The sequence below is a fragment of the Chiloscyllium plagiosum genome, unplaced genomic scaffold (assembly GCF_037043375.1).
Source record: "Chiloscyllium plagiosum isolate Xiang-an unplaced genomic scaffold, Cpla_swu_hap1 HiC_scaffold_1, whole genome shotgun sequence".
In the NCBI taxonomy this organism is placed as follows: domain Eukaryota; kingdom Metazoa; phylum Chordata; class Chondrichthyes; order Orectolobiformes; family Hemiscylliidae; genus Chiloscyllium; species Chiloscyllium plagiosum.
In genome coordinates, this window is record NW_028270139.1 from 133793128 (window position 1) to 133818168 (window position 25041).

General features: G+C 42.4%; 1 protein-coding gene across 3 annotated transcripts in view; it reads left to right on the forward strand.

Annotated features, from left to right (window-relative positions):
• skor2 (SKI family transcriptional corepressor 2) overlaps positions 1-25041 on the forward strand; it is a 171990-nt gene that overhangs the window by 124043 nt on the left and 22906 nt on the right. Inside the window, exons 3-9 of one of the 3 annotated variants that reach the window (XM_087994584.1) lie at positions 13160-13387; positions 14863-16676; positions 17069-17132; positions 17634-17708; positions 18854-18919; positions 20134-20232; positions 20737-20804. In XM_087994584.1, coding sequence (XP_087850710.1) covers positions 14901-16676; positions 17069-17132; positions 17634-17708; positions 18854-18919; positions 20134-20232; positions 20737-20804 — 2148 coding nt within the window. In that variant the 5' untranslated portion in view covers positions 13160-13387; positions 14863-14900. Of the gene's footprint in view, positions 1-13159; positions 13388-13810; positions 13914-14862; positions 16677-17068; positions 17133-17633; positions 17709-18853; positions 18920-20133; positions 20233-20736; positions 20805-25041 lie in introns of those variants that run through there. The other 2 variants (XM_043716810.2, XM_087994589.1) reach the window with 2 other exon arrangements.

Sequence of the window (25041 nt, forward strand, 5' to 3'; positions counted from 1 at the left end):
TCTAAATTTATCATTTTCAAATCCAGCTTTGATTTGAAACCTTCTGTGGAATTTGCCTCCACCACTCTTCCAGGCTTCACATTCCAAATGGATGGCACAATGGTCAGCATTACTGCCTCACAGCACCAGAGACCTGGGTTCAATTCCCACCTCAGGCGACTGACTGTGTGGAGGTTGCACATTTTCCCCGTGTCTGCGTGGGTTTCCTCCGGGTGCTCCGGTTTCCTCCCACAGTCCAAAAATGTGCAGGTTAGGTGAATTGGCCCTGCTAAGTTGCCTGTAGGGTTGGGTGGGGATCGGTGTGGACTTGTTGGGCTGAAGGGCCTGTTTCCACACTGTAAGTAATCTAAAAAAAAATCCTAAGAACTCTCTGACTAAAGATGTTTCTCCTAGCTCTCTTGCTGACAAGCTTGAAATCATGACCCCTAGTTATTGACATATCAACTAGGGAAAACAAAATATCCTTCTTTACTCTGTCAAAATTGTTCATAATTGTTAACACCTCTATAAGGTCACCTCTTAATCTCTGCTGCAAGGATAGCAATTCCAGTTTCTCCAATCTTTCCTTATGTTTAAAATCCTTCATTCCTGGTATTTTCTAGTAAATCTCCTTTGCACGCTCTCCAGGGCTTCCATAAATAAGGTGCCCAGAACTGAATGCAATACTTCAAATGTGGTTTGACCAATGTTTTTAGAGGTGTGGCATCACTTCCTTGCTTTTATACTCTATGCCTCTATGTATAAACAGAAGGATCATTTAAGCTTTCTTAACAACTGTTTCAAATGGCCTGGCCACTTGTAGAGAACTTTGCATATGAACCCCAAGGTCCCACTGCTCCTGTACTCCCCTCAAAGTTGTACCATTGAGCCTGTATTGTCTCTCCCTGTTTCCTCTACCAAAATGCATTACTTCACATTACTCTGCATTGAAATTCATCTGTCAGGTGCCTGTCCACTTGGCCAACTTGTCAATGTCCCCCTGAAATCACTGTGCATCATCCTCACAATTCAATATTCTCCCTAGCTTAGTATTATATGCAAATTTAGATATTTTGTCCTCAACCCACAGTTCCAAATCTTTCAGAAAAAGTAGGTCTCTATACACCAATCCCTCAGGATCACCACTTTCAACTCATCTCCTATCTGAGAATTGTCTATCTACACCTACCCTTTGTTTCCTATCTTTTAGCCAACTTCTAATTCATGCTGCCAAGGACCCACCATTTATAATTTGCTGAATAACCTACCATGTGGCACAGTATCAAATGCTTTCTGAAAGTCCAAATATACAATATCCACAGAATCCAACCTCATCCCCTGCCTGTGTCACCTCATAACTTAGTTAAATTTGTCAGACATGACCTGCTGTTGACAAAGCCATGTTGGCTGTCTAGTCTTAACTATTTTTCTCAAAGTGTATACCTGTATTTACCTTAACCCATATTATAGCTGCCATCAGTTTCCCATTACTGATATCAAACTGACAAGTTTGTAGTTTCTCGGATTATCCTTTGTTCTTTTCATAAGCAATGGTGTCATATTTGCAATCCTCCAGTCCCCTGGGACTAATCCTGTATTCAGAGATGCCTGAAAAGTTTCAGTCAATGGCAGCACAATTTTATGCCTTGCCTCTCTCAGCATTCCAGACCAGTGACTTTCTACCTGGAGTCCTGCCAGCCTTTTTATCACCTCTTCTTTATCTATCAATATGTTGCTCATTTGCTCAACACCAACATTTTCAACTGGGCCATTGTCACCATCTAATTTGGTAATTTGGTAAAGACAGAAGCACAATATTCATTTAATATCTTGACCATACCCTTCCCTTTGGTGAGCAGTTTACCCTGCTTGTTCTTGTTGAAGCCCATTCTATCCTTCATTAACATGTTTGAAGAAGTTTTACTATTTGTTTTAGCAACCTAACATCCATTCCTCATGCTTCCTTTTAGCCTTCCTTATTTCAGCCTCAGTCTGTCTTCTGCATTCAAGATACTCTTCCTGATCTCTGTTGCAATTGTTAGTCCGATATTCTTTATATGCCTCCTTTTTTTCTTATTAACGCATCAATATCATTAGTCATCGAGGATACTCTAGCTTGGATATTGTATACTTATTTCTCTTGAATATAGGATTTCTAACTTGTACTCTAGATATCTCTTATTTACATTTTTTCCATTTTCCATCTACTGTTTTATCCATCAAAATGCATTTCCATTAATGTGCTCAGTTCAACTTTAAGAGCCTTAAAATCTGCCCTTTTCCAGTCTGGGGTCTTATACTTTGGCTGGTTTTTAACCTTTACCAACTTAATATTGAACCTTATTGTATTATGATCACTATTTCCCAAATGCTGCCCCCACTCTGATGTTCTCCACTTGGCTGCCGCATTTTCAAGGACCATAGTCATAGTCATGCAGTCATACAGCATGGAAACAGACCATTTGGTCCAACTAGTCTATGCTGACCATGTTCCCAAACTAAACTCATCCCACTTGCCTGTGTTTAACCCATATTCCTTCAAACCTGTCCTATTCATATACTTTACCAAATATCCTTTAATGTACTTGCATCCACCACTTCCTCTGGTAGTTCATTCCACAATCTTTGTAAAAAAGTTGCCCCTCACATCCTTTTTAAAACTTTCTCCCATCACCTTAAAAACATGCTCCTAGTTTAAGCTCCAGCCTTTTTTTAAAACTCAACCCCTCCATTCCTGGCAACATCCTGGTAAATCTTTTCTGAACCCTCTCCAATTTAATGATATCCTTCCTATAGCAGGGTGACCAGGACTGCACACAGTACTCCAGAAAATGCCTCACCAACGTCCTGTATAGCCTCAACATAGTGTTCCAAATCCTATATTCAAAGGTCTGAGAAATGAGGGCAAGTGTGCTAAATGCCTCATTAACCATCTTGTCTACTTATGACACAAATTTTGAAGAATTACATACCTGAACCCTTAAGTCTCCCTGTTCTACACTACTCCAGCACAGCTTCCTCCGTGGTAGGCCTAGAAATGTAATGTTCCAAAAAGTTCTCCTGCACACATTGCAAGAATTTCTCCCCTTCCATGCCCCACACTCTACCTTTATCCCAGTCTAACCTAAGTTGTTAGAAGTCACCAACTATCAGAAACCTACTTGTCCAGCAGATTTCCATAATCTGCCAACAGCTGCTCTCTTCCATTTCCTCCCCACTATCTGGAAATCTATAATATTTGCCCAACAATGTCACCACACCCTTTCTGTTTCACACCTCCTACCATAAAGATTCTAATTCAGGAACTGCATCTTGTTTAAGGGCTATGCATGCTATCGTTGACCAAGACTGCTACATCTCTTCCCTTTTTACATACTCTGTTTCTGCTAAAACAAACCTTATAACCCAAGATGTTGAGTATCCAGTCCTGTTCAGGCTTGAGCCATATTTCTGTGAATGCTATTGTGTCATATCGTCCAGAACAAGTTCCACTTTCAGTTCCCTAATTTTGTTCCCTCTACTTCAGGCATTTACATAGGTACAATTTAACCCTGCCTTCAGGGTTGGAGGGCAAGATGGGGTAAGAGGAGAGTTGGAGAATGGAAGGGGTGGGCTGAAGGCAGGGACGGGGAGAGAGAATTGGAGGGACAGGTCAGTTGAGAGATTGGAGAGGAGAAATGGAAGTAAGAGATGGTGAGTGGGGAGAGATAAGTGGGCATCAGTACAAGGGAAAGGTGGTGGGAAGATAGGAAAAGAGAGGGAGAGGAGGGAGGGAGGAATGGGAATCCATTTGCCTGTCTGTGCCTCAGTCTCTGTCTGTGACCCACTGTGCTGGGTCCAGTTGGTTTTCTCTCTCTCTCTCCCTGTTACTTTCTGTGTGCTGCAGTTGCTGCTGCTGTGTGTAGCTCAGTGACTGGGGGCTCGGAATATACACACAGAGGTTCCTTGTGTACAGTACAGTACTCACTGTTCGCATTGCTCCGAGCAGCCTCGCTGTCCGAGTGACAGACAATTGACCTGGCATCGATCATTGAAGAAGGTGAAAATGGATTTCTGAATTCTCTTTCGAATCCCGCCACTTTTGATTTCTCGTAACCGTGTGATCCCGGGATTGTTAGAATGGGATTTTTAACTGAAGGAATTGTCTGAAGGTCCAATCTCTCTCTCACACACACACACAGCCAATAATCAAACACACACACATAAACTCACTCCCGTTTCTCCCTCTGACTGCTTCTGTCGATTGGTTTTACAAAAAGAGATGACGATTCGTTGAATGGAAAGGTAAACCTAAGAAGGGAATTCAAACATCTCCCTTCTCAGATACAGGTGCCCTCAGTCTGCTTTATCGCTGGGAACAGGGACAGCGGCCGAAGTGGTGAGCCGCTGACTCTGTACTGCTGTGACAGCAAGGAGACTTCCCTGCAAAGCGATGGGGCCTGGCTGTGAGGGAAGTTACTGCTGGGTGGACTGATCGAAATGAGACTGGCCTCTCGCCTCCCCGATAGCTAGCTCTCCTATAGCACAGCACCCCCACAGCACATCTCCCTTTCTCTGCAATTAAAAGGAGGACAACTTTGTCCTTTCGGTTTTGTCAACATTCTTATTTTCGTTTGAACGAGAGGAGAATGAAGTTCTCCCCTAGTACCGCTGGAATTTTAGATGCTGCTGCCTAGCCTGTAATTTGGATCGTTTATCCCGATTGTGTGTGTGTCTGTGTGTGTGGGCATGTGTCTGTATGTGTGTATGGCTGTATAGCGTGTGGCTGTAAGTGTGTTTGGGTGTGGGTGTGTTTGTTTATGTGAGGCTGTGTGTGTGTGTGGCTGTGTGTGTGTCTGTGTGTGTGTATGGCTGTATTGCTTGTGGCTGTAAGTGTGTTTGGGTGTGGGTGTGTTTGTGTCCGTACGTGCGTGTGTTTCAAATTTGTCCTCACCATCGTGTAGCCAGCCTTTTGAGAATTGGAGCATCAATTGAAGCATCTGAAGTTAGACAGAAAATGTATAATTTATAAAAGATCCCTTCTAATTAATTTCTGTCTTTATCACCTCTGCTGTCTTTAAAACGTTTCTGTTCCTAAGGATTGCTGTGTACATTGTACGTGATACAGGTGTCATTTTAACCCAGTTACAGTGAGAAGACGGCCTATCCATGTTGATCTGCAGTTCCACAATCCAATGTTGAACCTTCTGAAACCACGTACCGATGCTGTTCCCAAAGGGGAGGTCTCCCTCCAATTAAACTCACTGAGTGTGGTTTACTATGAATGACGGGGAGAGCAGGCTGTATTTTTTTTAATTCATAATTAAAATAGAACTTATTGCAGCGAAGATGTCAATCGATAAAGGATGAAGACATTAATTTGTGGCTAGCATGGTGGGTCTGATGGCATTTAGAAGAGGCTTGCTGAGATTTTGAGTGCGCAAGTGTTGTACTCCCAGCAAGTTAAAAAATCACACAACACCAGGCTATAGTCCAACCGGTTTATTTGGAAGAATACAGACATTTACTCCACACGCTGCATCCGAAAGGCTAGAAGCATTGTGGAAAACCCCACATACCCCTCACTCAAACTCTTCCTCCTCCTGCCATCTGGCAGAAGATACCGGAGCATTGGTCTCTCACGGCCAGACTGTGCCACAGTTTCTTCCCCCAAGCCATCAGGCTCCTTCACACAGTATGATCGGACTCTTTCCCATTTTCCACGAGTCATAGAGCTATAGAGATGTACAGCACGGAAACAGTCCCTTCTGTCCAAGTCGTCCATACGACCAGATATCCCAAGCTAATCTAGTTCCATATGCCAGCACTTGGCCCATATCCTGTCAAACCCTCCCTATTCATATACCCATCCAGATGCATTTTAAATGTTGTAATTGTACCAGCCTCCACCACTTCCTCTGGCAGCTCATTCCATACCCGCACCACCCTCTGTGTGGAAAAGTTGCCCTTAGGTCTCTTTTCTATCTTTCCCCTCTCACCCTAAACCTATGCCCTCTAGTTCTGGACTCCCCCACCCCAGGGAAAAGACTTTGTCTATTTACCCTAACCATGCCCCTCATGATGTTATAAACCTCTAAAAGGACGCTCCAGGGAAAACAGCGATTTCGAATTGCTGCTCGGGAAATGTTTTTATCATTCTCCTGTACACTGTATTGCACTGTAACTTGCGTGTTTTGCACTTCTTATGCACTTTACGTCTTTGTACAATTGTGTAGTTTGTGCTATGCATGTAGCACCCTATGTCCTGGAGGAACACTGTCTGGTTTTTACTTTATCAGGTGTATATGGTAGAAATGACAAATAAAAAGCTACTCTAGTTTTCCGAGCGCTGATAGGAGCAACTTGGAAGCGAGTACCTGTTGGACTATAACCTGGTGTTTTGTGATTTTTAACTTTGTACACCCAGGTCCTACACCGGCTCCTCCACATCATGTATTCCTAGTATGTATAGTAACAGGGATCTATCACGTTCTGAGACTGTCACCTCCACTCTTCAGGATTTCACAGACCAAATACAGGCATCTTACACACTCCACAAACACAACTTAAACTCGCGCAATGCCTTTGCAAAACAACCCAAAGTGAATCACAAAGGATGGTTCTTGAACTCTGAGCAGGAATTGAGAAGAGGAGTAGGGCACTAACTGATAACGCGATGGAAGAGAGCGGTTTTCATGAGACAACCATTGATAGCGTTTCAAGGGAGAGCTGTTTGAGAGCAATGAAAGGTGTGATTTAGGCTTGAGGCAAGTTGCAGGCAAAAGGTCATCGAGGGATCCGGAAATAGAGATTCGAAATTTGTATTCAATTCATTGTGGATGTGAATCAATGGAGGCAGGGATAGAAGGAGTGAGACTTGGCCAGGCCTTAGTATTGATGCGTGCGGTTTTAGCGGACAGACGGAACAAAGCGTGTAAACGGAGAGGTAAAACTGATTATATTGGGGCCTTTTCCAAATTCGCAATCACTCACATTTGTATGCACGTACTCGCAAAAGCAGATTTCTGCTAGTATTCTGTACTGAGTATAAGGTCCACCTGTTCCTCTAATTGTATGGGTGGTGCTGACTCTCACTATTCTACAACAGGTAGGGAGCAATGCAGACTTTACAGCTGGAGATCGTCAATAAATGTCGTATTGTCACTTCCCGAGGACAGTCAGTAAAACAAACCAATGCACACACAAAAACAGAAGTGGACAAATAAATGAGCGCATCTACGAATTGTGGTGGTGGCTATGGTGAGATGTCCCTCGTGAGCACCCAGGAAAACTATGCAAATTCTATGATTAAATATTCTGCTCCCTCTTCTCACTTGGTTCAATTAGTGAGATAAATAACAAAATCAAACAAAAGGCCCGTTCAGTGTATTATTATCATTAAATCGAAGGGAATTTCCCAAAGGAGAAATTCACGTTGTGGTTTTACACTGAATTTCACCTCTTCATGCTATCACTGAAATTTCACGTCTCTCCAGTTTGATGTTCGGGATCTTTAGGTCACTGTCCCCTTGTAGTCCCCCTATAGTTATAGCTAGCTACTTGCATGGGTTACTACAAGCAATGCAGAACCCCATCCCTCATTCAAATCTAATATTTGCAAGATCGGTCCATGTATTTTCTGAACCGAATTTTGTCAAGGCCTCCATACGATCTCCACTCACGACATTTCTCAGAAACTTTAAGTTAGTCTCGAATAGTCTTCCAAACGGTTGGGTTTTGATTGCGCAATACGCTCTTAATAGAAGCCAATCGTAATCACATTTTGTTTAAAGTCATAGGGAATTTGATTGTTTATTAAGTTATTTACATAAATAAAAATAAACAGATTTGTTACTGAAGAAATAACATCTTTTGACGACTTATTAGTAAACAAAATAAAGCCCGCGCGACTAAGAGAGCAGCTGCAATGTGGACACAAATTTGGCTGGGGGGTTGGAAAGCAGAGGGCAGCGATGATAAAGTTGCTTTTCAGACTTGAATGTCGTATACAAATGTCCGCCCCGACGATGAATATTAATAAGCTGGGCTCGGGCACGTAAATCATAATTTCAAAGTTTGCAAAGATGGCATTAAACTCTGAACTGCAGTGATCAATAAAAAGGACAGTAAGAAACTGCAGGACGGCATGAACAGGCTTTTAAATGCGCAGATGCTATTCAGCACAGACAAGTGTGATGTGATACATTTTGGTAAGAAGAGTGACAGAGGAAGAATATATATCTTTGAAAGTGGCCTGCCAATTTGAGAATTTTTTTGTTTTAAAATGTGGGATCCATGTTTTATTAATAGAGGAATACGGTGCATAAAGTTATGTTAAACTTTTTTAAGTAATCACTGATTACATCATAGATGTAGTATTGAATTAATTTTTGGTATCGCGTTTTAGGAAGAGAGTCAAGATCTTCGGGGGAGAAAAATTCGCTCGAGCTCGGTAGCAGGACTAAAGGATTTCAGTGATGTGCAGAGAGTGGAAAGGCTGAGTAGAATCAAAGCAAAATACTGCGGATGCTGGAATTCCGGAATGAAACCAAACTTGCTGGAAACATTCAGCAGGCATGGAGGCAAAAGTGAGGACTGCAGATGCTGGAAATCAGAGTCTAGATTAGAGTGGCGCTGGAAAAGCTTACTCTAATCTAGGTCTGGAGGCATCTGAGGAGAGAGAAAGACGGAGTTAACATTTCGAGTGAAGTTTTACTTATCTTAAGAATGGGGTTGTTCTCTTAGGAGATAGAAGATAGAGAGGAGATTTAATGGAGGCGTTTGAAGTCATGAATAATTTTGATGGAAGCCTTTCAGCAGCAGAAGGGTCAGCATCCAGGAGGCAGGCAAAAGAGCGTGAGATGACTCAAGGAAACATTTCTTGGACGACAACTTGTTGTCTTCTGAAATGTACTGCCTGAACGTGAATGATATAATTCAAATAGGAATTGGATACATGCGCAAAGGGAAAACGTTTACCAGGCAGCGGCAGCAAACAGAGGAGTGGGATTAAATAATAGCTCTACCAAGGAACATGTACAGACACAATGAGTCGAATGGCCTCCTTCTGTACTCGATTATTTTATAAATTAAAAAGTCAAGACTGCAGCAGCGATCCGGATTCATTGAGAGTTTTCCATGGACATACTAACCTTCCCCAATGCTTGTGATTTCACATTTTAACTCGAGAATTCTACGTTGCAGTGTTTTCCTGGAGAACAGTGAATTTGTCAAACAAAATCAAAATTAAATTAGTTGGTGCCGCGTCAGGTTAACTCTTTCGTATAAACAAAATGTTAGGTATATGATTTGAAGTGAGGTGATTAAGTCAAATGCTGTGTTGAATGAGATTACTGCTAAACTGTTGGTCTCACTGTTCAGTTGGACGGTTAGTTGGATATTGTAAGGTTGCTTATTACCTATTCCAAGCTGAATATATGTTTTAGAGGATACTATTTAAATAGTGAAGTGGATTATTGAGAAGGGCTATTGAGTTGAAAATTAACAGAAATTCACGACCCTGGTAATGTCCAGCTAAAATCTGTGTAATGGCCTCCATATGCTACAAGGCTGTGTCACTCTGGGATCAGACCACACCATTTTAACCAATTCATAAAATCAGCAGAGACATACATATTAAAATCTGATTTTTTGAAAGGGTTCTGACGTTGGAGTTGTGTGAAATAAATTCTCGGAGGTACATATTTGACAATTAGACTGTTCGTGTGGACGCGATCGGGAGACGTACTGCCTCTTCCAAGAGAGTTAACAATGTTCCATTTTACAGAACCATGATGTGGAGGTGCCGGTGTTGGACTGGGGGCTGGACAAAGTCAGACGACTCCAGGTTTTGGTCCAACAGGTTTATTTGAAATCACAAGCTCTTCGGAGGGGGCAACGCTCCGAGAGTTTATGATTTCAAAGAAACCTGTTGGACTACAACCTGGTGTCGTCTCATTTCTGACCATTTTTAGAAGAAAACGAATCCTAAAGATAGCATCGCATAAGAAGGAGGAGGGAGGCTAGTAATGAAAATCTGAATAATGGGTGTACTTGGGGAAGCCGTTGTTTCTATCAATGGGATCCTGCCAGTTTAAAACTGCGTTTATTCACCGGGACAGTAGCATTTCTTTACAAAGAAATGTGAACATTTTAGCCACAACCCTCAATCCGTTTTGACCCCAGGATTTCCTTTTCCAATGGGAGTTTCTCTTCTATTCTATTTTGCCTTTTATATCCTCATCAGTATAATTTCTGGAATGAGAAACTCGAGTTAGTAGGAGAAAGCTGGAGTACGGAGAGGAGAACGCCAAATGTTTAATGTTTTGTGTAAAATCCTGTCGTTGCTGGAAACCTGAAATAAATCATCAGACTCTGGAAATACTCCCCGGCTCAGGCAGCATCTGTGGAGAGAGAAACGCATTAACGTTTCAGGTCGATGATTTATGGGAAAGAGTTTTCCAACCACAGGGTGATTTCTCGCAGAGATTAATTGAGGCGAAAGCTGTCGTGACATATTTTTAGGGAAACCTGGGTGTTTATTTGGAAAAAGAGAAGAAACTGGACAATGGAGGGAAGTTTTCATTTGTCCAACACCCCGGGGGAGCGCATGGCCTCCTGTGCTGGGAAATTAGAGTCCTAGATCTAATTTATTTTGAATTATCGAAGGTCCTTTTTTTTTAAGTTTCCCAGTGAAGTTTCATACTAACCATGTCCGGAACACGAATGATTATTCTACAGTTTTAGCTGTTAAAAAAATAACGTTTAAAAACAAACCCTCGCGAGTTTGTGACAATAATGAGCATCGTGTCTGTGTATGAAGTAAAGGGGGAAGCGGGGTCCAGGAATTGGGGAAGCGGTTTTGCACATTTAACAATCTTCAAAGTAACCGTTGAGTCCCGGTCTGGAAACGGAGCGCCTTTGAATAATTGTACAAAAGCTACAATAGCGGCGGCACCATTCTCAACCCTCCCCGCTCTCACCTTAGCAACCTCTCAGAATGGATCCAAATCACTTCGATGGAAGATGCGTTTGCTTCGATTTTATTTGGCAGTGGCGCAAAGGCAAATAAGCAAACACGCGGATGCAGGAGAGGTTTCGGGGGGGGGGGGGGGGGGGTCAAACCTGGCAAATATCAGAGAGGAGAGAGGGACAGAGAGAGACAGAAACGTGGGCATGAAACGAGTCTGAGTCAATCACTTAAAAACCGATGCCAATTCGCGATAGTAAATATTCTATGAATGGACTAATAAAGGCTGCTCTTTTCTTTTAAAAGAAACGCCGTCTTGTTACCAACATCTGCTGAAATTAAAATCTGAACAGAATTGGTTTCGGAAATAAACTGGTACAGTGGTAGATTGAAGAAGAGAAGTTTTTATTTAATATAGAAACTGAGTGAACACAAAGAACTATTTTTACTGCTAACAGAAGCATTAACGCTAATAGTACAAGTAGCATTGTTTAATAATTATCATCCCTTTTCCTTTTACTAATTAAGATTGTCATTGACAGTGTAATTATTACTAATGCCCTGATTAATTCTATGACTTATTTAATATCTGATAGTCACTTTAGTCGAATAGGAATGGTGATACAAGTTAAAAGTTCTAAATATAGCAAAAAAGTCAAAGGCCTTTTAACAAGTTTTGGATTCTAATTTTAAATGCTTTGAATCGTTCCTGTTCCTAGTTTTGTCTCTCTGTGTCCTATTTACCTTTTCGTCTTTTTCTTTCTGCTATCCTCTTTCGCGCTTGACATTTTTCCCGTCTCTTTCCCTCTCTGTGTGAAGCTGCCCCACTTTGCGAAAGGCGCGTCATGTTGCGCTGTAACCCGTTGTCGTTAGATTTTCCAAACCGGACTGGACCCGGATAAACTTGGGAATCATCTTTCCCGTAGAGGCTGATTCGAATCTCACCGCAGTAGTTAATGCTAACAATGAGAGTTCGAACATCCATCAATCTTTCAATAGTTTAAGTTAATTTGGTTTAAATAGACGAATACTGTTTTAATGTTAGCCTTGCCCTGCTGAATTAGTTTTTCAGATATTTCCGCACACTTTGTAAATTTTCAGGTTAACTGTTCGCATTCAGATTTAGCAAGAATTGAAAGTCCAAATTAGAGATGGAGTCGATTGAGTCTGTCTTCGGCCAACAGTATAGAGGGTTAACGGTTTGAAAAATTTCCGCCTGAGAATGTGGTCGTATCCGCTGGGCAATTAGTAGCAGCGCAGTCCATGAGACAAAAGCTGCCTGTGAACGGACCGCAGAGCGGTGGCTGAAGGAGTCATCGCTGGATTTTGTGCTTTCACAGGTGTCTGACGTGAGCTACCCACTGAATAACAAACAATTGATTTGCTTAGAGAGACAAGTGAATGAGCTGTGAAGCCAGTCACCACCGATCCGCCCGGCTGGCTCACAAGAACCCTGCCCAGTCGTTAAATCACAGAAGATCGTGTCACAAGCAGCCCCACGGTTTTACAGTTTGTTATCGATCGCGGTTTGTACGGATTGGGTGCAGTGTTTCAAAGCCAACTTTGTCGAGTTGGATCAAGAGATGCCCGATTTCTCACTGCAGTTCCTCCAGAAGGCCCTTTATTAGTGTACAGTTACTGTTTCCCTCTGAATTCACCAGGTTTCTGCTTCCAATTCAACACTTCTTCCTCGCTGTCTCAGTCACATCAACCCCTATCCACTCTACCTTCATTTTCATCACCTTCACGGCCTTTTCACCAGTTCTCCACACATTATGTGCAATTAATATACATCCTTCTCTTTAAAGATCTGTCTGAATCTTAAGTGCAGGGTGTGTACTTTTCCGTCCACTGGAACAGACTATGTTCTGGAACAGTTCTGTATTTTTGAAGAGTTAACTTCAACAACCACAAACCGCGCACATGAATCAAGCTCCCACGCTTCCAAAACCAAACCGATGACCCTCGTTATACAGTAGTGTATGGCACCTCAGCATGTGGCTATGTGCGTGCGTCCTACAGTATAGAAGTGTGGTACAAAACATGTACACTATATTTCATTTAATGACTTCGCTGTAATACAGACGGTATGACATTTGTGTATTGAAGAGCTACTAAATAATTAACAGTAATTTAAGTATTGGAAGGTTTTGGAGCACAGGGGCTCCTAGTTTGCTGGCATTAAATATACTGACGATGTTTTTCAAAATTGTTTTGCCTGTCTGCATACAGAATGGAAACCCGACTAACAGAGGGAGCTCTGACGAAGTTGCTAATGATAGAGCCGACGCGGAGCATTTTTTTTAACTTTTCAACTAATTTTCGCTTCGCGTATTTAAATATTTCGGGTTACATTCGTTAGAATTGAGGGAAATCCCTTCTTCCGCGAAGAAAGACAAATAAAGAACCAGCTGAACATCAGACGACGTTTAAAAAGTCTTTCATTGGCCCTACTAAACGGTAAGTTTTCAATGATGTGGATGGACTTGTCGACATATTTCAATAATTATCTAGCGATAATTTTATTTTGATTAATCTAAGTACCACTTAGAGCGAGGAAGCGTTAAAGAAACTGAATTCAATTGAATAGTTCTCTACAGTATGTAAAGCTCTAAAGGTATGCTCGCTAGCCTGGAGCCCGACGTTTGGGAGTCACTGAATTTATTAGATGCCGGAGAAGTCCATTTATCCAGTGTCAGTCAGGGAGTGACGTTAGCAGCTGTGATAATTGCTGTTGGATGGTAGGGCTGAGAGTTCAGAGCTGGAACACTCAGCCCGGGGGCTCCCTGCAGCTCTTAAACTCTCAGCTCCATCACAGTCCAGAGCAGCCTGTGACTGCCGCAGCTTCTGGGATGTGCCGTGCAAACAGCGGTCAGACACACCAGGGGTTGCGAACACGCGGGTGGGCTGACAGCAAGGTGCGGGACGAGCTGCCGCCGAGGCCACTATGCTGGAGTAACGGCCTGTCCGGGGCTTTGTGCACCAGGTAATTGGTTGACTTAAAAATACTTAATTGAAAGCGGTGGATGTCAATAGAATGAGTAGTCGATCGATTGGGTGAATAAAATATGCTCAGTAGTTTCCTTCTGCTTGTCCGAGTTCATGAGTCTGTCGGGCCTGCACCTCACTTTGATAATCCCGGTAATTTATTTATTGGAATTTTTTTTTCCTTCTACAGTATTTTACTTCCTACTTTTCTCTGATATAACGCTTATATATAAAATCCCATTCGGGATTCTCTCTATATATCTCTCTTTCTTTATTTCCCTTTACTCAGTACCTTCCTGACTCCGGTACCTTCTCAGTGTCTCAACTGTCTCCACTTAGACCGCTCGCCCGTCTCCCTCCACTGCCAGCGATCTGAATGGATCCACCGTTTCGCTTCCTGGCCGCGATTCTTTACGCAGAGCTTTCTGTGGACGGATATTTTCTTGTTTGGGTGGGAAAACAAAAGCCACTAGGAAGCGAAGGGAGCAGGGCTAAATGGGAACAAGTTGCTGCTTTTATTAATTGAATTAATTCATTCCTGCCTAAGACAAAAAAAAAACCGTCCGGCGAAGGGGAGGTTGCGATGAATAACGCGGCGTTTCCTGTTAAATTAATTTTTTTTGGTTGGGGGGAGGTGGAATTCTTTCCCATGCGGGGTTATTCAGAGATTGCAGGGATGTGCCTGTCTCGTTATCAGTTTTTGACAAGTCGTTACAATATATTGATTAATCTATTACTGTACATAAGAACATTTCACAATTTCATTAGCACCGTGCCCGTATTGAATCAATCTTCTGGTGCTTATATCTGGGATTAAAAGGCCTTTAGCAACCGCGACGCTTTGATCGATGGCCTATTAAGGTGTATGTTAATATTGATCACATTGTGAGACTGTAACGCTCTCTTCTCTGCTTTAATGTTATTCTTTTTTTTTCTCCATGGCGCAGGTACAAAGAGAAGCGCTTCTAAATAAGCATCGAGCACTATGGAAAGCGTCTCTACCGCACTCCCAGCACCAAGTGATGTGGCACCGACGGGTTCCTTCGAACAGGATTCCCTGAATCAGCAGAGATCCCCCCATCTCCCCATGAAGCCCAATCAAGTGGGCCAGGTCATTCTGTACGGGGTACCAATCGTGTCCCTCATCATTGACAACCAGGAGAGGCTGTGCCTGGCTCAGATCTCCAACACTCTGCTCAAAAACTACAGTTACAATGAAATCCACAACAGGAGGGTGGCTTTGGGGATCACCTGTGTGCAATGTACTCCGGTGCAGTTGGAGATACTGCGCAGGGCTGGCGCCATGCCTATCTCATCGCGGAGATGTGGCATGATCACCAAGCGGGAAGCCGAGAGACTTTGCAAGTCGTTTCTGGGCGAGAACAAGCCTCCGAAGCTGCCTGATAATTTTGCTTTCGACGTCAGCCACGAATGTGCCTGGGGGAGCCGGGGCAGCTTTATACCAGCCCGTTACAACAGTTCAAGGGCAAAGTGCATCAAGTGTACCTACTGCAGCATGTACTTCTCTCCCAATAAGTTCATCTTCCACTCTCACCGCACTCCAGAAGCTAAGTACACTCAACCTGATGCGGCCAACTTCAACTCCTGGAGGCGACACCTCAGGCTGACTGACAAGAATCCTCCCCAGGACCTGACCTACGCTTGGGAAGATGTCAAGGCCATGTTTAACGGGGGCAGTCGGAAACGAGCCTTGCCCGGACATTGCGGCCCGCTCAGTTCCGTGAAAGCGGTGAACAGTGTGATCAGCCACATGATGGGCCCGGAGCTCTCCCAGAAGAGAGCCAGGTTTGCTGAGGACGAGGAGGACGGAGGCAGCGCCTCCTCTCGGAAAAACCTCCGCAGTTATCCAGTCATCCCGGTGCCCAGCAAAGGCTTTGGGATGCTGCAGAAATTCCCGGCGGCCTCCCTGTTTCCCAACCCTTACACCTTCCCTGCCTTTGGGCTGTGCCAGAAAAAGGACGACGCGGACTCCCTGGCTGGGGAGCCGAAGCAGGCTGGACTATCGGGTCTCCTGTGGCCCGGCAGAAAGGACACCTTCTACCCGCCCCTGTGTATGTTCTGGCCCCCCAGGGCGGCCAATGGCATCCCGGTGCCAACCTACCTACATCCCCAACCCAGTGCCATCACATCAGTGGGGGAGTCCCCGAATTTAAGGCAGACTTTCCTGGATGTGTCTGACCAAAGCGAAGCTGGTGGCCTGGCAGTAGCAGCTCCCAGAGACAGCCTGTTTGACAGGGACAGCCTCAGTGCTGCGGGAGGCCAGGAGCACAGGCTGCCCACTGAAGGCAGGCTCAAGCTCCTGGAGGTGTCTGCTTTCACAGCCCGGAAGCAGAGCTACCTCTCGGCCTTCAAGCCGGTGGTGAAGGACATCGAGAGCATCGCCAAACTTCATGGCAACGCCGAGGACTTCAGCTCAGAGCGACACCCCTCCCCGGGTACCAGCTGCAGTTACCACAGCGACAGCGTGGCGAGCGAGGAAGAGCAAGAGGTGGATGTCGAGACCCACAAACTCTCAGCAGACGCTCAGGAAGAGGGGGTCCCTCTGGAGCAGTACACCCACAACAACAGCAGAAGCCTGTCACAGGACACCGGGTTTACAGCGACTAAAGAGCCGGGTCACTTCTCTAGCTCCAAAATGGAACCAAGTGTTGACAAGAGAGAGGCCAAGGAAGATCCAATCATTGATAAGGGACCCACTCCCTGCGATCCAGTATCATTGGAGCAGCCCAATTACAAAGACGTAAATATCACCTTTCGGCTATTTAGCTCATTATGACTGCAACACAGCTTTGGGCTAGAACATGCGCCTAGAGGCGCGGCTAAAGACGATCGTGTCCCTAAAGAAATCAATAGTGCAATAATATAGCCTCGAAATTCTATTTCATAATTTGATTCTCTGTAATGTGTGATTTGATTTGCTTTTCATCCACATGTGTTTCCCCCCCCCCCCTTTCCTGGGACTTTTAATTATTGAACATTAGTGCCGTCTTCGTTTCCATTACACAGCATGGGGCCAAGTTTACAAACAAGGTTTCTCAGCAAATTAACAACACCGACTCCAACAAGCGAACTGCCTCCCCCTCATTCCCGGATAATTCTAATATTTCCTATCATTTTGTAATCTTCCAACAGGGTCTTAAAAATGGAACCAAAAAGCATTCACTCTACCCTAAAAAAGATGAAGACAGTTTTTCCAGTAAGTACAAAATGACACTTTTTCTAAACACAACTTTGTGGGAATTACAAATTATACCGGTCAATTTCAAAGTTCCACCTGGAACAACAGTTTAAACAATACATGTTATATATGTTATATATATTTTAAATGCACTTTATTTTTGTGGCCCTGTGCTTATTGTTAACATTTGGTCCTTTATGTATTTGTCTGTCTGTTTACCTGTGACCTGGTTTCCTCTCTAACACGTGTTTACTTGTGATTCCGTGGCTGGGTCCATCATTTTTTTCTCTCTCTGTTTCTGTTTATCTGTTGACCCTGAATAAATTGTTTACCCTCTTTTCATTACTTTGACCTTCTGTTTATCTGTTGACGCTGGACAAATTGTTTACCCACTCCTCATTTAGCTGACCCCTTGTTTATCCGTTGGCCCTATTTCTGTCGGTGACCTTTTTTAACCCCCATCATATTTCCACCTTTTTTGTGTGTGATTTTGCCGCACTGATGTATTCTATGTTGCAGTTGAAATTAAACAGCAGGATTGTTTCACGGAGGAATCTGACAGTTCGGGGGTGGGGTTCTGGCGGGAACCTGGGGGTAAGTGAGTGACTATGACCAGAAAGACTATGATAAATTAAAACTTATATCGAATAATTAAGGTAACAAAGAAAGAGAATACTTCGCAAAGAAAATTCTACAAGTGCTAAATTCAAAGGGAAAACACCCCCCAAAAATTACAAAGGATCCGGAGGTGTTGCAAATAAATCAACAACATTGACTAATTTAACTTGAGTTTGCGGGACAAAGTGAAACCAGGTTATCACATGCAATTAGAAAGATGAAAATATAAACACCATATTAGTACTGGCTGGAAAGAACAAACTAAAATGAACAATATTTTACACTAACATAATGCAATATTGTTCCCTTTCAAAAGCTGGATGTATGAAGCTTGTTGCTTTTAATATTTGTCAACAGAGATAATAAAGGTGTTTTATGACAGCCATCAGCGCTGATATCATCTGGCTCATAATGAGCCTCGCATACAATACATTAGAAAATTCCCTTTATTATCTTAAACAAATTAAATGAATCCACCTTTTCTTATTGCTAAATGTCGCCAAGGGCTTTACCTAAGACAGCAAAGGACGTGATTAGAAGTTCTGATGCCGCGTTCTGATGCATTGAGCGGGGGAGGTATCTGTTCTAGGGGGAGGGAGAGAGAATAAAAGAATCTAATTTGCCATTTATGTAATGCAAACTCGTTTGGCTTTGTCGATTCGCGGTTAATTGACTGTCAAACGAGGTTGTTATCCTGGGGCTATGTCTGCAAATTTGCCTGTCAGATGAGAGCGAACATCGAGGGTTCAGAATGAACAAAAATACACACGCTTTTTTTTGCTCTTATTAGGGGAGAAGTCCCTTACAATATACTCACAACGTATCATTTTATTTAAATACCACTTTCCCCGGAGAAATTAGCAATGCTTTAGATTGTCTATTTTATTTTACAGTTGCAAACATTATCCCTGTTAAAGAATGTGGATAGAGACAATTAATATTGTAATGGGGACAGTTCCCACTACACGGAATTTTGTGGTGTGCGGGGTCGCCATTTTAAACAAATCACCGTTTAAGAACAATAAACACTTACAATCAGTGAAACCCCTATACGATATTGATTTGAAAAGTGAATGTCCCGTAAAGATTGTAAAAGGGTTTTACCGTTTTTAATTGGATAGGTGACCAGACGCAAGAATCAACATCACCACTTTCTATCAAGACTGATGTGGAAAATATGGAGAAAGGTAAACGTGTTCAGTGTTTACATGTGGCTCGCCATTACATAAATGTAAATAACTCTATAAACAACAGCAGCTTGTATTTATATAGCGCCTTGAATAAGCTGTCCCAAGGCGCTTCATTGGAGTGTTTTCAACCAGAATAAACATTACTATTGATTACCCTTTTATATTATGCCAGTGCTGAAATCCATATATCTAACAAGTTGATTTACCTGCCTGTATTAGTGTACTATTTAAGTCTACTATCGCGCAGTATATCATTTACATATCATCACGAGTCCCTTTACAACCGAATCTCCATACAGTAATCATCTACACGTTCATCGATCTACCCATGTAAGCTTTTGTTTCAATCCTTCTGAGTCTTTAATCACCACAGAATAACGCAGCCGGAGAAACTGCGCTGATATTTTGGTACCTAAGCAGCATGAATAAAGATTGCTGCGTTTTAAGTGAACATGTTGCATATTTTCCCCTTCATATTTGACATTATTGCCTAATATAAATTAAAAAGGTCCTGTAATCAGATTGTAATGATACATTTATTTCATCTTCTTCATTACCGAACAGCAATGTTTAAAAACCTCTACGTGTTGCATGTGACTAAAATATCTGTAAAATGCACTGAATGTTACTGAATCACAGTAATTTATATCATTATACATTACTTCAACGGTCCGAATAAATCTGTTTTTATTGTATGTTTGTTATTGCATTGTTTTGTTTTATAACAAATGGAGTTTTGTGCTCTTTTTTGGTGGGGAAATTAATAATTGAACCGATAAGTTAATAGAAGGAACCTAACTCTACAATTCAGAAGGTCGTTCACCGTCATTATAGATAGATGCAAAATAAAATTATAATTACTAGATACATAAATAGGATAAGAGATTAAGATAAATGATTTGATAAATAAGGAATGAAGGAGAAAGACAAACAGAGACCTGTGAACACAGAAATATCCGAGTCAGGATATCAGTGAGAAATAACAAAAAGCTTTGCGTTTCTGGTGGAGTAGCATAGATATAAACAGACGAAGAGTTGAAACCTATTCCAATATTTATGGACATTTGCTAGATGTCATCGGCCCGGTTAAAATTATAAGGATTTGACAGGTTAAATGTGTAATTTCGCCGGAGAAGGGGTGGTTATATAAATAGGTATCAAGACCAGATAGTTTTGCATTCTTTAAATCAAGCGTTGTGTTTTATTTCCAGAAGAACTTCAGAAAGTGTTATTGGAGCAGATTGACTTGAGGCGGAGATTAGAACAGGAATTTCAGGCGTTAAAGGGTAACGCTTCTTTCACTGTTGTCAGTAAGATATTATTTTTCTCCTCTTTTTTAAGCATTGTGTTCAGCTCGGTTGTAGCAGTCACAGCAAAATAAAAACACACCATGCTCAGTTTACAACAGTATATCCGCAATATCTTGTTTTTTAAAAAACGTGCAACTCCCTTTAAGATAATCATTAATTTAAGGAAGCATCGTTCTGGCTCTCTATTTCTTATTACAAACTGCCTGGTATGGGCACTGCATGCAGGTAAATGGTCGATTTGTGCAGCGATCTATAATTGTAAAAATAACAAAAGCTATCACCGCATGTTACTGTTGAAAATCTGTGAAAATGTGATTCTCGAACTTAGTGCGGCGTGAAGACATACAGCAAACTGTTGAACTCGAGGGATATAATTTTCGATGATTAGAATGAAGTTTGGTTTGTTAGCTGTTTGGATAATGTAAAATATAGTTGATAGCCACCTCTATAAAACCGAGTTTATCTGACCCACGTTTTCTGTTCATTCATCCATTAATTGATCAGATAACTTCCAGGACCAGATGAAGCGGGAGCTCGCCTACAGAGAGGAAATGGTGCAGCAATTACAGATGGTGAGACAGAATTTCTTACATGCTTCCACTGCTTATTAAGGTTGTGTATTGGTCTCAGGAATTCGTTCGCCAGCTCAAAACATTTGGATACGTGGCCATTTAATTACCAACTTGCAGCTAACTCTCTATAGTGACGTCTAAAATAGCAAACAACAAACTCATTTTCAAAACTATCTTCTGCTTTTAGGCTGGCCAAAATAAGGCTCTTTTTTCAGGACAGATATATTTAAAGTGGGATTTGGAAAGACTGGGAAAAAAATCGTCCAAATTTTGCCTGCTTCCCTATGTAATTTTAGCAGACTGAAGCTGAGGACAGTGATTATATCATAGTGCACATGCACACAGACCAACAAGGAACATGACTGGCCACTCAGCCCTTCGAAGGCTGTTCCCCCACTCAATAAGACCATCTTCTGACTGTCTGATTTTACCCTCAACTTTACATTTTTGCATACTCTTGCATATTCCCCAAAACTCTACGTCCCCATGGTGATCAAGAATCTATCTCTGCCTTCACAATATTTTAAAATACTGTACCTGCAACCTTGTGAGGAAAGCAATTCTAATGATTTACACTCCTCTGAGAGAGAAAAGAAGTTTCCTTATCTCTGTCTTAAATGGGTGACCCTCTTTTTTTTTAACTATGACCTCTAGTTCTGGATTCTCCCACGAGAAGAAACATGCAACCCACCCTCCCATCCTGGCACCATCCCCTGCCACCGCAGTAACTGCAAAACCTGCGCCCACACCTCCTCCCTCACCACCATCCAAGGTACTAAAGGAGCCTTCCACATCCATCAAAGTTTTATCTACACATCCACTAATATCATTTATTGTATCCGTTGCTCTCGATGCAGTCTCCTCTACATTGGAGAGACTGGACACCTCCTAGCAGAGCACTTTAGGGAACATCTCCGGGACACCTGCACCAATCAACCACACCGCCCTGTGGCCCAACATTTCAACTCCCCCTCCCACTCTGCCGAGGACATGGAGGTCCTGGGCCTCCTTCACCGCCACTCCCTCACCACCAGACGCCTGGAGGAAGAACGCCTCATCTTTCGCCTCGGAACACTTCAACCCCAGGGCATCAATGTGGACTTCAACAGTTTCCTCATTTCCCCTTCCCCACCTCACCCTAGTTCCAAATGTCCAGCTCAGCACTGTCCCCATGACTTGTCCTACCTGCCTATCTTCTTTTCCACCTATCCACTCCACCCTCCTCCCTGACCTATCACCTTCATCCCCTCCCCCACTCACCTATTGTACTCTATGCTACTTTCTCCCCACCCCCCACCCTCCTCTAGCTTATCTCTCCACGCTTCAGGCTCTCTGCCTTTATTCCTGACGAAGGGCTTTTGCCCGAAACATCGATTTTACTGCTCCTCGGATGCTGCCTGAACTGCTGTGCTCTTCCAGCACCACTAATCCAGAATCTGCTTTCAATATCCATCCAGTCAAGTTCCTCAGGACCTCATAGGTTTCAATGAAGTCACCTCCGACTCTTCTAGACTCCAAAGGATACAGCTATAGTCTGTCTAGCACTTCCTCATAAGGCAATCTGCTCATTCCAGATATTAACTTCTATGAACTGCTTCCAACAGATTAACATTCTTACCTAAGTATGGTGACCAGCACTGCACAGTATTCCAAATGTAGTCTCATCAGTGCTCGATATAACTGAAGAATGACCTCGCTATTCTTGCACTCAATTCCCCTCCCAATAAAACATAACATTCTATTGATTTCCCTGATTATTTGCTGTTCCTGCATACTAACCATCTGCAATTCATACACTAGGGCACTCAGATCTCTTTGCATCTCAGAGCTCTGAAACGTCTCTTCATTTAGATTATATGCTTCTTTCTCGCTCTGTTTCTCTCTCCACAGATGCAGATCAACCTGGTGAGTTTCTACAACATTTTCAGTGTTTGTTTCAGATTTCCAGCACACACAATATTTTGCTTTTACGCTTTTTTTGTTCTTTCTGCCAAAATGGACAATTTCACACTTTGCCACATTGCATTCCATTTACCAGATCTTGCCAACTCACTTACTCTATCTGTAATACCTTAGTAGGCTCCTTATGTCATCTTCACAACTGACTTTCCTTGCTATCTTTGTGCCATCAGCAAATTTAGCCACCGTATATTTTGTCCTTTCATCCAAATAATTTGTATAAATTATAAGAGGTTGAGGTCCTAGCACCAACTCCTGTGGCGCAATATTTATATAATCCTGCCAGTCTGAAAAAGACCCACCTTTTCTAACTCTCCGCTTTCTATTAACCAGCCAATCTTCAATACATGCCAATATGTTACCCTCAATACCATGAGCTTTTATTTTCTGCAATAATCTTTGATGTGACACCTTATCAAATAATTTCTGGATATCTAAGTAAATATATCCACTAGTTGTGCTTTATCTACAGAACTGGTTACTTTTTGAAAGAACTTCAATAAATTAGTTAAAAATGATTTTCCTTTGACAAAACCATGTTGATTCTGCCTGACTACCTTGGTGGTTATCTTACTGAATTAGTTGTGCTGTTAATCCTTTGTATACACTAATTTAGCTACGTCAGGCTGGTTGATTTTAGGAATGTGGGAAAGAAACATCAGCCAGAAATGTCACCATTGTCCAGTCGCCTATAGTGTAGAATATGCATATGTGAAGAAGTGAGAGCAATCACATTTGGCTTCTATCTCTTTCCCTTCCATCCAGTGGAACGGTCCATTAATATTCATTGTTAAATGTTGTAAAATGTAATATCCACAATAAAGGCAGTGCTTATAACTCATGGCATAATCAAAAAAGAATAAGCATGTTACATAGACTTTGTAACATAGAATCATAGAGATGTACAGCACGGAAACAGACCCTTCGATCCAACTCGTCCATGCCGACCAGATATCCTAACCCAATCTAGTCCCACCTGCCAGCACCCAGCCCATATCCCTCCAAACCCTTCCTATTCATATACCCATCCAAATGCCTCTTAAATGTTGCAATTGTACCAGCCTCCACCCATCCTCTGGCAGCTCATTCCATCCACATACCACCCACTGCGTGAAAAAGTTGCCCCTTAGGTCTCTTTTATATCTTTCCCCTCTCACCCTAAACCTATGCCCTTTAGTTCTGGACTCCCCGACCCCAGGGAAAAGACTTACTCTATTTATCCTATCCATGCCCCTCATAATTTTGTAAACCTCTATAAGGTCACCCCTCAGCCTCCGACGCTCCAGGGAAAACAGCCCCAGCCTGTTCAGCCTCTCCCTGTAGCTCAGATCTTCCAACCCTGGCAACACCCTTATAAATCTTTTCTGAACCCTTTAAAATTTCACAACATCTTTCAGATAGGAAGGAGACCAGAATTGCACGCAATATTCCAACAGTGGCCTAACCAATGTCCTGTACAGCTGCAACATGACCTCCCAATTCCTGTACTCAATACTCTGACCAATAAAGGAAAGCATACCAAACGCCTTCTTCACTATCCTATCTACCTGCAACTCCACTTTCAAGGAGCACTCCAAGGTCTCTTTGTTCAACAACACTCCCGAGGACCTTATCATTAAGTGTATAAGTCCTGCTAAGATTTGCTTATATGCATTATATATTAGTCTATTTTAACACATCACAAGCCACACATTCTCCTTTCTCTTACACATGCTAGCCTATGTTTGAAACTATATGTAATACTACCAGACTGTTGCTAACCTATTGTTATCACACTCCAGTATGAGTTATCCCATCCATAACATGTTCTGGTCTACGGGCAAAATTCTTCAAAACATGTCTTATCCTTTTAGTAACTTACTTCAAGCCATGTTTTATCTGATGTGTTATCCACTCCCAACTAAATGAGGTTGTCCCTTATTTAGCACATTCTTAACAGCATCCACATAACCAACTTAATATAAAATTCATTATCATATGTGACACAAATTGATATGATGTGATCCTGTACATAATACTGTTCAGCTTGGATATTAGAACATAACCTAGATCTCCTTCCCTTGTCATAATGAAATCTCCAGATGTTGGTGATCTTGTTCATTTGTCCTTCCGTTGGATTAGAAACAATGCTGATCTACTTTTTTTCTGAAAATAAGAATGTTCCTGATTTTGAAAGATGCTATTATTCCCCTTAAGCTCTTTGTGTCGACACGGAAAAGGTTAATGAGGAGTTCTCTGCCATATTGTGCCCTTGCTCATAGTTTATTATTGTTAGCCC